The following is a 17,762-nucleotide window of genomic DNA, read 5'->3' as shown; positions in this document are numbered from 1 at the left end:
GGGTTACATTGTCCTGAGAAATATCTCTCCCTCTGCCTTCAAACTGTTTGAGGCATCAAAGATGAGTCAGACACATTTTCCTCGTTGCTCTGTCTCTGAAGTGCCATGGAAACTGCCACAAATATTTATGCCGGACAAACATTGGTGCACGGAGGTTATCCTCGCTCCTGTGTAGGAGTCAGCGCCACAAAAGGAGATGACGCTTTGTCACACTGGTGCAAGCCCAAATTTACACCCCTTCGCCCAGGACCTCAAACAAGCACAACAGCAGCAGGAGCCGAGCTTGGAGAAAAGCCAGCTTTGTCCTGAGACACCCTTGTCCTCCACTCACCTACCTGTGAAAACCTCGGAGCCACGTTTCATTTCAAACGGCCTTCGCCCCAACCCCCACTTTTACACTCGTGCTCTTTTTTTTTTTTTGCACAGACCCATTCAAACCACATCACAATCAAATTCTGAAATATGGAGCAGCCATCAAAACTAGTCCAGAAAAGTACTTGTGAAATAGTTTGGATCTTGCCTAAACCTCATCAGATGTAGAAACAATTAAGAACAATTGTGTGCGATTAAAATGAAGAAGAGATAAAACTGAAATTTGATCATACCATCTAGATCCTCTGGCCTGGTGAGGTCAATAACTCTGTGGCCGATCTTTCCGTCCTCACCCAGCTTCCCGAGGTGGTGGCCAATGCTGTCAAAATGTGCCCGCTCCTACAGGGGAAATACAAACAGTCAGGTACACTAACAAACACATACATTCATGTTTTTACAGTGATACAATTGTAAAAGTAACCCCATCAGACTTCCTAAATTTTGAAAGGAAAAACATGTCTTTGATAAATGGAGGGTTCTTTGAAGAGCTGCTCTTTTGACATGAGCTGGATGTAGCTTTTTCCTCTCTCATCTCTCTATTCAGCAGCTGCTATAATGGATGACAGGAGGTAGAGAGACAGTGAGGGCCAGGGGTGCTGTAAATAGATTTACAGAAGGATACTTTGTGATCCCGAGCACACAATGGGGCCGTGGCCCTCTTTGCAGTGCTCAGATTTTCCTCTGTAATCTTCTCCTTACATCCTCCCTTCCAGTCTACAGCGCCCAGAGCTCAGCGCCCATCATTTATTCAGAATTCATGCTTTGGAGAACACACCGTGTTTTCCCGTTTGTCATGTCGCTTTGTGCTCAGATTAAACTTGGCATCATGTTGTACTTGACGCACAATGAAACCCTGTCATTCAGCGCTCCGTGACAATATTAAATGTCATGTCCGTGTGCATTTACAGAATAAAATAACAGCTTTCGGGGGGCCTCTGAATAGTTGCTGCACATTACACTTAATGTATTATGCAAGGGGAGAGTGCCGACTGCTGCTGGCTCCATTGTTGAATGACCTACTTCCTCAGTGAATACACAGGGCATTAGCAAAGGGCTGTCTTCCTCTCTAAAGACTCAACTAGGAGATGGACACTTTGACTCTGCATGATACAAATAATCTCCCCCCCCTTTGCCTGGATGACACTAAAAGCAGGCATGTTGCCACCATTCAGAGAGAAAAGCATTTGTTTTACTCGCAGGGTGAGTGTTCAGTGTCTGCCAAAGATATACTCTACACTGACCTGACCTCTGCCTCCTTCCTTTCTACACGTCTATCACATGCAGTCTGAACAGATACTCAGGTAGAGTCCTCACACAATGCTAACAGCTCCCCTGCCACACACAGACACCAACACACATTAATCTTTCAGCCCTTTCTTTGCAACGCATTGCACAATCGTGTTGTTTTTTCACTTTTCTCCCACAGGGAAGTTCTTTTCCTCTTAAAATAATAGACAAAGGTGCTGAAAAATTTAGCAGACCTAACCATTGTAATTTAAAATATTTATTTTTACAGCTGCTTTTGATTTATCTTGTCGTCGTCCCCTGTCAAATAAAATCATGATCGTAACAACAGACATCAGTAGTCGCAGCACATTACCGAAAACAAAATTAAGAAATCTGTCTGAAATGTGTTTGCTTTTGTATAAGCTGATTTTCCAGGGAGTTACAAAAAGATGACAGGCTGAAGGATGGAGACAGTTCAAGTCCATTTGAGGCCTTTCACAGTATTTTGATTATCCTCATGCTTTTATTTATTCAAGAACTATTCCTCAAAAGAAGGGGAGACAGAAAGAGCACTGCAATTTGCCATCATATTTGAAGGAGTAGTCATTAATTATAGCCAGCTGAGTGATTCTGATATACAATTAACCACTACCTGCTTATGGCCTGTGATTAGAGCCTGTCTGTATGACGGCCCTTTGCTTACTTAAGTGTTTTCTAATTATGACATATGTGGTGGTCCCTGCTGGGAGAGAGGATGCTTTGTAAAGACAAGATGGAGTACGGGGCCTTTCCTGGTGTCACATTCTGTGTGAAGCAACACACGCATGGGCATGCACGCACACCGGCCCGTATTCATCACCCAGCCACATTATTGCTCTTAATGAAAGAAGCTAGCAGCCCGATGACAAAGTGACTGATGTGTGATTAGCTGGATGGGCACTGGTGCTGCTTCCGAAGCTACTTGGACAGTCCACCAGGAAGACACAGCGTTCACAGGGACTGCATGTCTGTAATAAAGTAGTCATCTCGTCCCTCTTCCGTGCTCGGGCGATCCCCCAGATCAATCAAGTCCTTTTATAAGCTCATGATCATTAAGCATCATGTTGGGCTGAGAAGGAGAGAGAACCGGGGTCATCAATCAATGGATTTCATTAATAACTAGCTCGCTGTTCACTTCTTTTTCCATTGCGCGGTCACGTGATCAGTGAACATCAGCACGTCAGACAGCTGGGACGAAGACTGAATGAGGCTCTTGTTTGAGGTAGCTTCCCTTGACATAACGTGCACGGTGGGGCTTCTTGTGCTTATATAGAGAACATGCACGTGCACTTTATACGAGGCAGCTTTTTATCTACTGTAATATAAAGGTGTGGCAATGATAAGTATCCCTCGCTTTTTTGTGTTATCTATGCTAATTAATATCTGAGCAATATGGTACCACAAATTTTCATAAAATTTAATATACTGAGTTTAATATACTTATTGGTTATAAGTTTGGTAATTTATATCTGCAAATTAGAATTATAGTTGAAATTAGGGCCATAAATTATCTGCACGGCATCAGGGTTTTGTTTTAAGGCTGGAAAATGTTCAGTGAACTAATGCTGCTTTACTGCCCACGCATCAAGTGCTGTGATAAATTAATGGCACTTTTATTATTTTATAGTGTCATTAAATTTTTACTGATCACTCTGACAAAGAGAAGCAGCAAAGGACATGCAGTATTTAGAGAAGCTGGTATTCCTGCCAGGAAAAGAGCGGGAGAGAGTGAAAGTGAGGGATCCCATCAGTATATGGCTGATATAAAAAGGTATTTATAATGTGCAGTGCAAGGGAATAATAAAAGACACACAAAATACAGACAATTTATGCTGAGAGGCCTCTGCAAGAAGTGGTTCATAAACAAAGTGGGATGAAAGAACAAATCAAGGATGACGAGAGGAGGTGAAGATAAAGAGACAGGAAACAAAAGATGTAGCTGTGCACATTATTCCTCTCCCACTCTGACCGCAACTGCTGGCAAGCAACCCGTCCCTCCTTCAAATGACTTCAGCATGCAGCTCTCCACCCCACAACTAAAATTATAGCAGCGCACTCAGAGCTGTAGTGGAAAACTGCCACCCACTATAATCTCATCTGCCCTGCCTGCATGCACAGTGCTTTGTCTTTAAAGTTCGGTAACAGATTCACTTTGTTCAGTTGCACATGAAGTCACGAGCCAGTCCGGTGAACTTTGTGAGTCACTGAGGAAAAGAGAGAGGTAAAAAGAGGGTAGATAGCAGAACTTCTTGGGCGAGGGAACCTTAAAGAGCCCCTGTCAGTGCTGTAAAGGGAGCTTTAATCTGGCCGGCCACAGACCATGTGCCGGAGGCCTGCTGCTCTGCCCACAGGGTGTATTCTGGGCAGAGGCGGGTGGCGGACGGCCCTGTGTATTGTGCCTACTCCTGCTCTGTATTTAGGCAACACACTACCAATCCCGACACTCCTTCACTCTCCTTTGTAAATAGCTCCGGGCTATAGGCAGAGCCATATGGCCCGAGATTGTTCAAATACAGATGAAAGAAAAAACACACACTCTGTAGGAAGGTAGACCGCGGTGCCGATCAGCGTGTGGTCGTTTCGGAGTCAGCTCGGTTCGTTGGGTGTCCGTTTGTCTAAATGATTTTATAGGTTTCGTTTAACATCATAGGAAATAATCAGGAGAAATCAATGTAAAACTTAAAAGACCAGAGGAAACCACAGGTGCGCTGTTGCTCCAATGAAGGAGTTTGGCCAAGGTGAAGAGATGCTGAACTGTACAAGGCAGGAGTCCCGGCACAGAGGGCTGGACACCTTACTTTTAATCAGTCCCATAAGTTGTTGATTCTTTGTAAATGGACAAACAGACTTTGGCACATTTTGTCCAGGTTAAAAATCTGACTTTATTTTGCTATATTTGAATTAATCGATATTAAATTCCTTATTGTTTTTCTCATCATTATTGATATTAACTAACACACTTTTTCCCCTAATTGTTTCATTTTGAGAGCAAAAATGAATCAAAGAATGAATGAGGTGATACAGACGCACTTTAAGCTGACATGTTTGCTCGACAGTGATTATTTACGGAGAAAACGGCTTCATTTCTTTCACCCGGCTGGCAGCCACGACAGTTCTCTCCAAATATAACCAGTTGCCAACTTAAAGTCACATAATAGTCTTGTTATTTTTCTGGCCATGCATGTATAAAGTAAATTATATGTTTAGCCCTCTCTGTGAAATCTGACAGCAATAACTACTGTCATTTCTGAGATCTCTGAACTATTGGTAAAATCCCGTCCTGGCGATTCCTTCACGTTGGAAAGTATATGATCGCATGTGTTTAACATTTTCACGATTGGAAACCTTCAGCAGCTGCAGCGGGGCCCTAAACAGCCACTTACAGTATGTTTGATAATGTGCTGAACTGGCTCTGGTTATATCACACACCTGGTATGTGGCGGGCTGAAGTCAGTGGCTCTCTGACCACAATATAGGGCTTTGTGTATCAAGTGTCAGTCATCACTGTGGTCTGCGGCCCTCTGAGTCTCCTCTCCGAGGGTCTCGGGCTAAGTCCCTCAACAATCTGTCCCAGCCGTGATGGAGACAAAGAGTGCACTTTAACATGGCCTCCGCTCCTCACAGCTCACTGCCTCATCTGTTTTGTGTTTTTATTGTAACCAGTTGCAACTTTATTTATAAGTCTGCAGCTTTTCCAGTAGTTTTTTGCTAGTTTTGAACCATTTAAATGTTAAGTACATCCAGCCATGCGGTAAACCCACAGTTACTTTCATTCAGGCTGTTGCTCTCTTTTTTACCCTGAGCTCTCCCTTTGCTTAAAGCCTAATGCAGGCAGCAGCAGAATCAACAGTAGCAGCCACAAAAGGCTGGCATCTGTTCTATAGGAGTCGTCCTCAACATCACACAGAGCAGAGATGGCCAGCTATTCCAGTCCCATTCGTATTGCCAGGCCATCACCTCATTTGTTTAAAACAGAGCTAAGAAAGGCCTTTAATTAAATTAGGGAGCTCTAACAAAAAGAAAATGGTGGGATAACCCCACAAATGGCTTTGTGCCACTGTAATATTTGTTTGTTTCTATTATAATTTCATTTTTTGTTAACAGTCATAACTATCATTATTCAGAATTAGTTCTATCTTGTCAAATCCTGAAAATGTGACCCTTCATTGTAAATTTAAAATTACATGAAGTCAAATGTATTTCTAATGCATGTGTGTGTGTTTTGGGATATTCTGTCATACATTTGAAGATATTACAAATTGTATTTCGTATTTCAACTGTGCGTCGTCTTTAATTGAATTAAGACTCAACCATCTCAGCCCTGTGACACATTTCTGACACACGTTGAGTTTTTATGTTCTTCTCTACACTGCTGAGATCATTTGTGTTGACCTCATGTATTTTTTACGGGTTTCCAGTCCTCAATGATCCAGAACTGTACTCTGGCTCCTCGGGGAGAATGAGAAGTTAAGCTGAAATCTCCTGCCTTATCAAACACTCCAGGTTGCACACAGCAGGATATTAAGAGACTGCAGCTTTCACCAGAAACCCTTTCACATATGGACAAGACCTCAAGACTTGTTGGACAGTGGAGCTGTTATGTTTCTGCTGCAACAATACCTCCCACTATAAATGGCCCTTTGTGGCCTATTCTTCTCCGCACTCTTTGTCGTATGTGCCTTGTGGTGAGCGTGGAATCACAGGTCTTCGCCACTGAAGCCAGCAGCTTCCCTGAATGACTGCAATAGGCCAGAAATTCACCATGTAAAATGACAACTGTAGGAAATAATGGAGCCACCACCGCCAAATGACCCTACCAAGATGCTGCCTTGATGTCTTTCTGGGGAAGAGCTAAAGACCTGACCTGGAACAGGAGCCTGCAGGAACACACACACCCACGCAGGCACATCTTATACAGAGTCATACATTATTTTTATTCTTTTGGCAAATGTGAACAATTGGACAAAGCATTAATGTAAGCAATCTTCACAATAGCACTTGCTGGCCACAGCCAGTGTCTGGGAGCTGAGCATAATCTAATTTGGATGGGCAAACCCTTGTATGCCAAGGATTTACATTGCAGCCAAAACGCCTTGGTTTGCAATTTCCAAGACAGCAGTCGAAAAGGAGCAGAAAATTGCTTCCAGGGCTGCGGACCAGACAAGATTATATTCAAAGTCTTTGTGAGGGCTTTGCCTGAATGGGGCCCTGGCATTACACAAACACGCACAGACACACACTCACGTGCATGCGTGCACACGTATGCACGTACATACACACTCTCACACATATGCAGGAGGGAGCAGTATGACCACTATAACCAATAGGTTAGGAGTCTGGATTTTGTGGAGCACCAGTGTAAGCTACATTTGAATATTTACAGGCTGAGCTTTGGGGATCTGAGAAATGGACAATTGCAGTCGTCAATACAGAGGAGAGGAGGTGCTGCAGGGCAGAAAAGGGCAGTTCAATAGGTTAATACACTGGCCTTTCACCTTTTGATTCTAGTTAGGGACATGTCAGCAGAGGAATATATTTTATCTCACACCACCTCCGGTACATCACATATGCAACGTCTCCCTGAAGTAAAGCGAGGGAAATGGATGCCCCAGTGTAGACATCATTCATACCGGACTCTACAGGGTTCAACAACAACGGTTGTCCATTGCCCCGAGGCTAATATAGTGCAGATTGGCTCCCCACGAGTAATCTGTCATTTTTCAAAATGTGATCAATGTGAGATCTTCTTCTCTGTTTGTTCAGAGGCCTTGTACCATCTCTACTGTGCTTTTTGTGAACAGTCACTTCACTCAGATGAAGGCCTGCAGTGAGATTTGAGGATATTGAGTCAATATGATTCTTGTCTTCTTCTAGGAGAGAGCAAACACTTGCTGAGGATTTAAAATGTTATTATCACTATGTTTATCTGACTCATCAAGTTTTTAGTGATAAAATACATAAATAGACTTTAGACTTTGTCTTTTCTTTGTTCACGTTTCCATATCGGAATGAGTTACATTAACTGTCAAATTTGCGCTAGTGAATTATTTAAACTGTATTGGCTTTTGTTTTTGTTTGTGTACACCGAGGGCTACATGGGACAACCTTTTTGGCCCTCACCCATGACCCTGCGAAACAGCACAGCCATTTATAGCTACAGTGCATAATAGAGGGAAACAATTCAAATGGTTACAAATGGATTAAGACGTACTGTATTTGACTGTAGGCATTCTGGTGCATTCAAGGTAAAAGCTTCCACCGGCTGAGAAGGAGATGGTAAATAATGGAACAAAGTAATTGCCCTCTCCAGACAATAATATCTCTAGATAAATATTTCAAAAAGGTAAATTGCAGAAGGGTTGTAAAAGGTTTTATTGTACTGAAGGGGATATAGTAAAAACAGACAAATAAAAAGACAAGCAAGAAAATCCGCTCGTGTAAAGCATGAATATTTGACATGTCCTCAGGTTAAAGGCTTGCATAGTGTTGAACAGAGAGTCGGATCTACACCATGTTCTCCTAAGTCAATGGCCAGAGAGGGAGAGAGAGAGAGGGAGAGAACTAGATGCATTGTACTGTTCAGACACACTTTGTATGAAAAGATGAATTGATCCATCTGTAAGCAGCACTTAGACCCACTCCTCTGCCCGGTCATTACAGTGGGATAAATCAATATTTAATATCCCCCTCTAACAGCCACGCTGGATGATCTTAACCTCTCCTTAATCCCATTTATGTTACCTCTCCAGAATCTTCTTCATGTAAGCTCTCACTATGATAAACTTCCAAACAACAGACTGGGAGGGGAGCTATTAAAGACCACACCATATTTATGTCAGGTGAGGCACCTTCTTGAAATATTAATATTCTGAAACTGACCAAAGTGAAAGCTTTTATCTGGGGCGTTCAAACCTTTCTAGTCCGTTGGCTTGTATCAGCAAAAGACTCTCTCTCCTTCTCGCTCCCATTTCGCAGCTGAATTACAGCCTGCTGTTCTTTATTGCAGCCGAAGGATGAAGATGATGGGGCAATTCTTTTAGCTGACTTGATAAAGCGTGCCTCTAATTTCACACCATCCTAAGAGGTCGGTGTCACAGAAACTAAGAGGTGACAATACGTCACAGTGATTTGCTTGCGTTTCAAGCACGAGCTCTGTTCAGGTGTCATTCAACGAGACGGCTAAATGATGCTGTAATAAAAACTGAGACTATTACCTGAGATGATGCTTTCAATTATAGATATTAGCAGGTTTTTGCAATAAACCAAAATCTAGTATGTGTGTAAGTAAACAAAGTGAGTATAGCCCAACCATTATGGATTTGTGGGGGCCAATACCGATAATGATATCAGGGAGTAGGGCTTCAAAAATGATATGTTTATCCAATCTTTATTTTGTGGACAAGACTTTTGAGGAGGTTGTCTCGGTTCTTGGGAAATGCTTCAGTATTAAAAATAAAATACATTTTCTGACATTGTATGGACCAAACATCGAATCGATGAATCAATAAAAATAATTAACAGATAATAGTAAATATTTGTTAATTGCAGCCCTATACGGGAGTCAAACTTTCAGATGCTAATGTAACTGCCAATATATTGATTGTATATATATAAAAATTGGCAATGCGGAAATGCATTCAAATATATAGAACTGACTTAAAATGTAAATCATTCCTGCATTGTTTATTTTGTGAAATAAAAGTAAACATTTATGCCTATATAGACATAGGAAAGACTTATATTTACAGATTTATAAATTTTACATGGTTGGGCTCAACAATGATCATAGTTTTTTGTTGTCAGTTTGATCCTGCCAGTACACTTAATTATTCAATAGTATTTCATTTAATTTCTACCTTACATATATCTACGACCCCCCCCCCCCCACCACACAAACACACACCCCAACACACCCCAACACACACGCACACACACTGATTCTTTCTCTTTCTGTTGTTCTACCCTTTCTTACGGACAAAAGGTAGATTACAGGTGAGGAGTGACTCACTATCTCAAGCAGAACATCCCTTTAAAACACATCCGTCTTCGCTGCTTCAAGACAGGTTGAACAGATAAGTCCAAAACTCAGAGGGAACAAAACTAAATCCTATAAAAAAACAAAAGCAGGGAGTCAAACGGCCTAAGCTCTACCTGCGAAGAACAATGCAGCCGTATCCATGTTTCCTGTTGTAAATGGATCTTTGCAGCCACACGTGCACCTTCGTTGGGAGGCAGCGGCACCAGCTTCCATGAGTTAGACTGAAAATACTATGTTTAAACACTCATGGTAAAGGTTTCACTTAAAAGGCCAAAGTAAAAAAAAAACAGGCGGAAAAACGTTTAAAATTTAGTTTTGTGTAGGTGATATGACTGTTTGCTTGTTTAAATTCAACCAAAATGTGAAATGTATGTAAACAAAAAAATGATTGTAAAGATTCCTTCTGTCCTGGTTAGTAAGGGCTAAGTGCAGGGGGAGGCTCCGTCTCTGTCCTCTCTGTGGGCTCCACTAATTTATGTGCTTCACTTCAGTGAGAGCATAGTTGATTGTCACCTGCATAGACAGTGATCTCTTCCAAACACCAAATTAGGGGGAAATCAAAATAGATATTCATTGACTTTTTTACATATACATTGACCTAGTTGAGGCTGTTGGTTGAAAGTGTAAGGTGCTGAAATATTAATGAGCATCGCTCCCAGTTCCTGCCTGCTCCTCACAGCCAACTGGCAACATGGCATCAAGCTGAAGAGAGGAGGACAGCTTTTTTTCTCTCCTTGATTGACTCATCGATTGAAGATATTTTTAAAGGGAATCCCTGGGAGTGTGTGCTCCTGGTACAAAGCAGCCCCATCCCGTGTCAGGGGACGGAGAGGGCTGCAAGTCTGCTTTAATTGGGCAGAGACATCAGAGTCTTCTTAACCCGAACCGGGCACTGCCATGGCCTGTCACGGCCCTCACACCAACATCAACAACGCCGGGCCCTCGAAACACGCTCACACGCAAACATATTCATATTAATTAAACAGATACGTACACACTGAACTATGCCAGCTCTTATCAAAATGACCACCCTGGACACGGATTAAAGAAAAATATTAGCCTTAAAGAATGACTGCTGTGTTAAAACCACCATGTTCCACTTTCTTTAATAGTTTCACAACTTGCAGGGAGAGCCGAGCACTCCTGGTGGTCAGCTGTTCGTCTTTCGCATTACGGAAAACGCTTGCAGTGGTACGGGCTAGAATCGGGAATGAAAGAGCTATATGATAGGAGTCCTAACCTTGTCGACTCTGCAGTTGTTGAGGCCCACTGAAGTGAGGGCGGACAGCTTCGCCTCCATGCCCTGCTGGTGATGTTGCAGCTGTTCCCTCTGGATCTGCTCCCTCATTTTCCGAGCCTCCTGGATGGCCTTCATCACCGTGTCCTGGTCCCCGAACAGCGCAGTAGAGTTTAGGCTGGACAGAATATCTACACACACACAAACACACACACACACACACACATTAGAGTTTGGGCATCAAAATTAGCTTGCTATAAAAAAAACTTCACACAACATCTTGAGAGTGGCATTTATTTCTAGAGTGAAAAAAAAAAAACAGGACTGAGACCTTGCAATGTGGTTTTCCCAGCTGTGAGTGTATACTGTAATTTTGTTGTTTGAACTGAGCAGATGTATGTGTATGTGTGGTTTGTGTTTGTGAAGAGGAGGCACTTTGAGGTCTTACCCAGAGATGAGCCCCGTCCCAGGCCTCCGCCGAGTGGGTTGGGGATGCAACCCTTGCCGAAGCTGTTGGGGCTGTTTTTGCCGCCGGGATATAGGTTTTGTGTCGGGGATGTGGGGGATTTGAGCAGATCTGTCGTCTTTGGCCGAGCAGACAAGTTGAGCGGCTGTGTTCCTTCCTCCTACGGCAGCAGAGATACGAGTATGAGGAAAGACAGATGTGAATAGGTGGCCTCCCTCCCCTTCCCCTTTTGGAGGAGCTCCGGTTTCCCAGACAGCACAATTCTCTGCTTCTGGTTAATTATAGGGTCTCTACCTATCCTGACCCGCACCTCCTCACTGATTTCTTACATCTCTGTGCTTCTTTCCTTTTTCTTCTCCTCTCTTACATCCTTCCTCAGGAGCGCTGCCACTGCGATGTTCCCTCACAGTTGCCCAGCGCCTTTGTTCACACTAATTAAAGCAGATTCTGTCTCTCTGTACATCTTCATCTGTTCTCCCTCTCCTCCTCTCTGCTCTCTGTGTCTGCACTCTGGTTCGAAGAATAAATAATGACCAGATAACGGCGGTGCCAGTGATCAAAGACAGCTGTTTCATTCATCAGATGTCGACTTACATTATCTACTTCATTAACTTGTTTTCTAATTCCATTCCTCATTTGTGCATACTTGGTCTTATCATATGCTTTGATATGGCTATTCCTGAAGAAAAAGAATATGATGTGATGCTGGGCTGGTTGCAGCCTCTTAGAGCCGTTACTGATGTAAAAGGAAGAGCACTGTTCTCCAAGGTGCAATCCTCAGGACTTTGGCGACTAAGATTATCCATCTCAATAGCTGCAAATACAACTCCTAGGAGGATAAATGTACCCAAACAAAAGATGTATCCTATAATTACCCCTGTTGATTATTCGAGGGTTAAGGATTATTATGTGTACAGATTGTTAAACCCTAAGAGGCAAACTGTGATTAGTGAATTGGGCTAACAAATCTAGGCAAAAGTAAAAAGAATAAAACGTTTGTTTAAAATTGTACCTATTTGTAATAATTAAAACTATACTTAAAATGGTTCAAATAATTCTTACTGAATTACATAATATCCAGTGCCTAACTACATTTTGAACTAATATTCACTAATATTCAAAAGATGATGGACAACACCAAAATCAATATGCTTAATAAATTTGTCGTTAATTTTATTTGTAAATGCTGGTTGATTTTGTATAGAAACAACTCCGACATTAACATCCCAGAGGAGAAAATGACACTTTGCCCAGAACATCATGTGTGAATACAGCAGTCTTTTTATATCAGATTAGGGCTCATGCTGCCGTTAACAGTATTTTTCAAAGCCCAAGTGTCTCCTTGTCCAAACATATGGCTCAAGCATAGACTGCCCCAAGGCCTTGTTATTGCTGTGCCAATAACAGTTTGTCATGCAGTGAGGCTGAAAGCAGACAAACAAAACTAAAGGCAAGCTGATTCCACTGGACTGTGCAAACATATGGGAGGATGCCAGAGTATGTTTGCTTTCTATTTATGTTTGATTCACTTCATTCATATCCCTTAAATTTGGGATATTTGGCTATATTTTTGCTATTGGCCAAAAACTGATATTGACTTAATATCGACCTAGTTGTCGTACAAGAGTTTGAAAAAACTCATTCAGGCAGTTAGGTCTTTATCGATAAATAACGAATTGTACTCCAATGATGGAATAAGTGTTGAGTCAGTTTGAGGGCAATCTTTCAGTGTAAATCCTAAGAGGTAGGGGACCTGAAGGAGTGTGTGTGTGTGTGTGTGGGCGAGTGAAAAGAAAGCTGGAGTGTCTTGCTACCATTTCGAGGAGATGATTTATGGTTTTTCTCCATTGTAATATTATTAAGCTAAACTGCTCCAAATGGGCGCATGTTTCTGATTATGGTTCAGTGAGTGGGGGTGATGTATATGCGTCCTTTCCTCTGCATGGAGGTCTGGTGGAGTCGTGCCATACAGCAGCAGAAAACACACATCCTGCTTTTGGTTTGTTTACAAAGCCAAAAAAATTCAAATCAAATCAAAAAGTCATCCATCCTAATTCCTGCTTCACTTTTGTCAGCATTTGAATCACACTGTAGTAATTGTTTGATTCCATTTAAGATACAATAAAAAGAAGGGGAAAAAACACTTTTCATTGTGAGGAAAAATTAGAAACCATGTGTTCCACAAATTACTGGCTTGGAGCAGCCATAGCCATAGCAACAATGTCCACAGAGTTCTGGGTAAGAGAGAGGGCCTTGTTAAAGCATTGCAGATTGATGGCCTGTTAGAGGTTGGGCTCAGCACTCGTCGGCTGCAGGAACTGACTGTAGCAGCGAACAGCGTAGACACTAGTTTCTTCTTACAACACCGACTAGGCTATAGGCTAGGTCAAGTACCACTCAAGGGCTGGACTGGCGGGTAGAAGGAATTGAGGGTTCTACCTTGACTTGAGTGATGGGGCTGGAGGAACTCTTGTCATTCTTCAGAGAGGAAGGAGAAATGGGCCCGCTCGCATTGAGGGCCTGGGGGAGCGGAGGCATCTTGGCTCCAGGAGAGACCTGCATGCTGGCAAGCTGGGCTGCATACAGTTGCTGTGGGGAGGTGCAGAAACCCGCAAAGGCGTTAACATCCAAATCCAGCAAACATTCAGAGTTTCATATTCTGTCTTTTCCTCTCCCTAGAACTCTTGCTTCTGTGTCTCCCTTCATCCCCCCCCCCTTCTCTCTCTCTTTTACGTCTTTCCTCTCTTTCCATAAGGCTGGCAGAGAACCTCCATCAAAGGTCTTAACTGTATTTCAAAGACTGAACCCAGAGAGAGACAGCAGTCTTAAAAACCACACAGAGATGGCTTTCATTCAAAATACTTGGAGCCCCTATTTTCCACTCATCACAGAGAAAAGTTTGCCGACTGGATGCAAGTGTGTTTGCAAATCTCTCATTTCTCTAGATCTACACAGCTTGCCATTGAAGTTTCTAGTCTGTGATTTGTCTCCACGCTGCCACGTGAGACAGTCCTAGTCCACACGGTTAGAAACCCAACCTCAGTTGGATGGCCATCACAGGAGACTTTAAACACCAGCATTATTAAGGCTTAGAAACCTGCACAAAGAACACTGATGTAATCACCATTATTTTCCTTGGCATTAAATCAGTGAGACGTCCGACTGTTGGTGACATTACCACACAAGTGGGTGGTTTAAAAGACTGGCTAAGCCCTCAGTAAGCGAAGCCTGTAACAGGGTTGAACTCTGAAGGCTCGATTTAAATTTTCACTTTGGGCTGATAATGTGGCGTATAGTACAAAAAGTGGTTTACTATTAGGGTTTGGAAGTATTTAAAAAATTCTGGTGAGCTACAGACTACCGAAGAAATACATCCTTTATCCTGGATACAATTCCAGTTTAATTTATTGACGTTAAGTTATGTGTCTATTTTTTTAACTTCATTAAATCTTGAAACAAATAAAATGAGACTGATTTGATTCGATTATTATTTTTGTGGGTTGTTATTTCTGTCCCACAGAGCCCAGCACTCCGCTGAGTTTTCTTTCCACGCCAGGTCTGCATTGATTGGCCACCAGGTAAGTGATGTCATTGGCTTTTGTCTCCTGCTGTAAATGGTAGGGGACTGTCAAATAAGGACTACTGTGGCCTTAGACCTCACTTCATCAGAGACATAGCACCCCTTAACTCCCCCACTGACCTGCTCTCATCAGACTAGGTAAACTTCACGAGTTGTTGTGCTATTCAGTCCGAAGGTGCTGTCAGGGAGAATCTAAGTTCTCGTCCTCTGGCCATACAGCAAACTCGTTCTCATTTCCCGGTTACAATGGCCACATACAGCCTGCATTTGTGTGGATGGAAAAAAAGCCACCCGGCCCCGCTGGCCTCACCTTCAGCCGTGTAGATGCCAGACAAAGCACTTTATGTCCATGCACATATCTCCAGATATAAACACACATGTGCTCCTGTAAGAAACTTTATCACTGCCATATAAGCGGCAGGACAAAAGGCCCATTCTTTCAGGGGACCTGGGGATAACAACAGCACATGGGCAACGGAAATGACAGACTGATTATGTTCCCACAATGATAGCACTGCCCCCACCTCCCTCACAAACAGCCTTTTGTCTACGACAGAAATGGACACAGGAGCGGACCCAACTCTATTTTCTCCTCATCTGAGCTCGACTATGCTAATGTCAGAGAAAGAGAGAGAGGATACTCCATTCACTGGCCGTCACTCCAGGCCACACATGAGTCTTAGTAGAACAGCGGTGTCTGTTGGACAGATGTTTGCTAACAGGCTTGTCGCTCGGGCATGCCCCCGACCTTGAGTGGGAAGAACTTTATTGTCCCGGAAAAAGAGCATAATTACAGTTTCCCTCAAATTAGACGCAGTCAGGATGCCCCCTTCTCTGCACTGATTAGCAGGTCAGTGCCATGGGGTGAGAAGCAATGGTTACCCTTGTAACCAGGAACAGTCTGACTCCAGGAGCTAAAGAACAATAAATACAATCAGAGGGAAAGTCGGATGAAAGTTGTGTTAAACCACCAGACACTGCTCAAGGACAAATGTGAAATACGTCAGAGTTCAGTCCATGGTGTGTTTTGCTCCGGCTTTATGGTGTGGCTTGGTACAAATCAAAGGCAATATCTTTATAGCAAATTATAAAATTGTTTGACTCCCAGCACGTCATGAAGATAATACATAACAGAGAGTTGTCAATGGTAACAGGCAATGTGGTGTCAGAGGCTGAAGGATGATACATCCTCCCATGGCTGTTCTCCCTAAGCGGAAGACATCTGTCTGCTTCCCAATGTTCCCAGTTGAATCCCTCACATCTAATAGCCCCTTCTTCATATCTACTTGCCAGGTGGGGGCAGCAAAAGGTTCATGGTAATGAGGGTCAAGCTGAAAGTCAATGCTCCAACTCTGGGGTATTGGAGGAGTGGGAGAGAGCCTGAGCGGAGCTTTGGGCCATTCTGTTTCCTTTTTCTCTTGACTTTCCTGTAGATTTGTAACTGGTTGTTTTGCTTTTTCCGACAAAGGGAAACACCTTCTAGGATACGTAAAATACTTGTGTTCATGAAAAGCCACCGGCACAGCTTGAATTATGGCAGAAAACAACGAAATTAAATGATAGCTAATGAGTTTGCAATGTGGGTGTTAAAAGAAATCAGAAAAAACTGTGGAATTTGTATTTCACAACACTAGTAGTGAAAAACAACATTTTCCTTTCAAGTAGTAATACCAAACTTTAATTAGAAAAATCTAAGGTTTCTCTTTTGACCCCATCGTTCCCTGTTTTCCAGAATGGAGCAGATCTCAGCAAGCATGGATTTAAAGTGAGCAGCACAGCCAAGGTCAGCCTGTTAGCCTCTGGTAATTAAAAAACAAGCCCTCTGGAGGCAGCAGAGGTTAAACAGGGAGGCTCACTTTTCTGCCTGCGACATTAAACTGATATCACACTCTGCTGATAATGTTAAGACATCTCACAGATTTAAGACGCTTTCAAAAAAACTAATTCTACGGCTTGATATTTAATATAATCAATTATAAAAACAACAGGAATTTGTTACTGCCAGGAATAACAGTGCATTGCACATTTACAGATATACAAATTATTTTTCTAACAACCAAACAATTAATAATACCAATTGATCCCTCTCTGCGTTGGGCTAAGTATTTTCGAACTGACAGTCTCTTAATCGCACGCTCATCTCTTTGCTTTGCGTCAGTTCATCTGTCTGTCAATGTCTCATTCACCTCTGTCTGGCCTGGGTGCGGAGCACTGGGCTGGATATGAGAGCATTAACTGTGCTTCAGTGCACCACACCATTTAAAAGGCAGCACAGCGCCAGCCCTGTTTGCCACAAGGCTTGTACAGGCTCATTGCCCATGGCGACCAGGCAGGCTGACCCAGGCTAGGCCCAGATGTCAGGAGTGGAGGAAAGCGTCCTGGTGCACTGTGCCGATGCTTTCCAGTATGGCCCAACATCTGTTTCATCTGCTGGCACCCAACCTGCTCTGCTCTTATCCCCCCCTCCCTCCTCTTGCCTTTCTCTATCTCTCTATCTCACATCTACAGTATATACATATTCTGTATCAGTTTCTCTCTGGCACACACAACCACACAAACACAGCCCGCCTTGTGCAAGAGTGTGTGTGTGGATTTCTCCAGGCCCAGGGGCCCCCGCGCCAGCCTTCTCATTCAGTGTTGCTCACTGCATTATCCACTCTATCTGTCCATCTGTCCCTCTGTTCACCACTGCCTCCATCCAGCTGCTCACCTAGCCGTCCTATTAGCCAGCCTTCCACACACAGCTAGCATTGCTGCACTGCTCTGGGTTACCTTCAAAGACCAAGCGCCTCTGCTCATAAAC

At 43.0% G+C, this 17,762-nt stretch overlaps 1 protein-coding gene across 9 annotated transcripts in view; it reads right to left on the bottom strand.

The window, feature by feature from the left end:
* Window positions 1–17,762, bottom strand: part of sox6 (SRY-box transcription factor 6) — a 131,934-nt gene that overhangs the window by 13,694 nt on the left and 100,478 nt on the right. For all 9 annotated transcript variants that reach the window (XM_062384860.1, XM_062384884.1, XM_062384891.1 and 6 more), the window contains 4 exons: window positions 13,819–13,968; window positions 11,362–11,539; window positions 10,917–11,104; window positions 606–711 (listed from right to left, as the gene is read on the bottom strand). In XM_062384860.1, the coding sequence (XP_062240844.1) occupies window positions 606–711; window positions 10,917–11,104; window positions 11,362–11,539; window positions 13,819–13,968 (622 nt within the window). The remainder of the gene's footprint in view (window positions 1–605; window positions 712–10,916; window positions 11,105–11,361; window positions 11,540–13,818; window positions 13,969–17,762) is intronic.

The sequence above is a fragment of the Platichthys flesus genome, chromosome 1, assembly GCF_949316205.1.
Source record: "Platichthys flesus chromosome 1, fPlaFle2.1, whole genome shotgun sequence".
Classification (NCBI taxonomy): domain Eukaryota; kingdom Metazoa; phylum Chordata; class Actinopteri; order Pleuronectiformes; family Pleuronectidae; genus Platichthys; species Platichthys flesus.
Note: the sequence above shows the minus strand (reverse complement) of the source record. Positions and strands in the feature narration are given on the sequence as shown.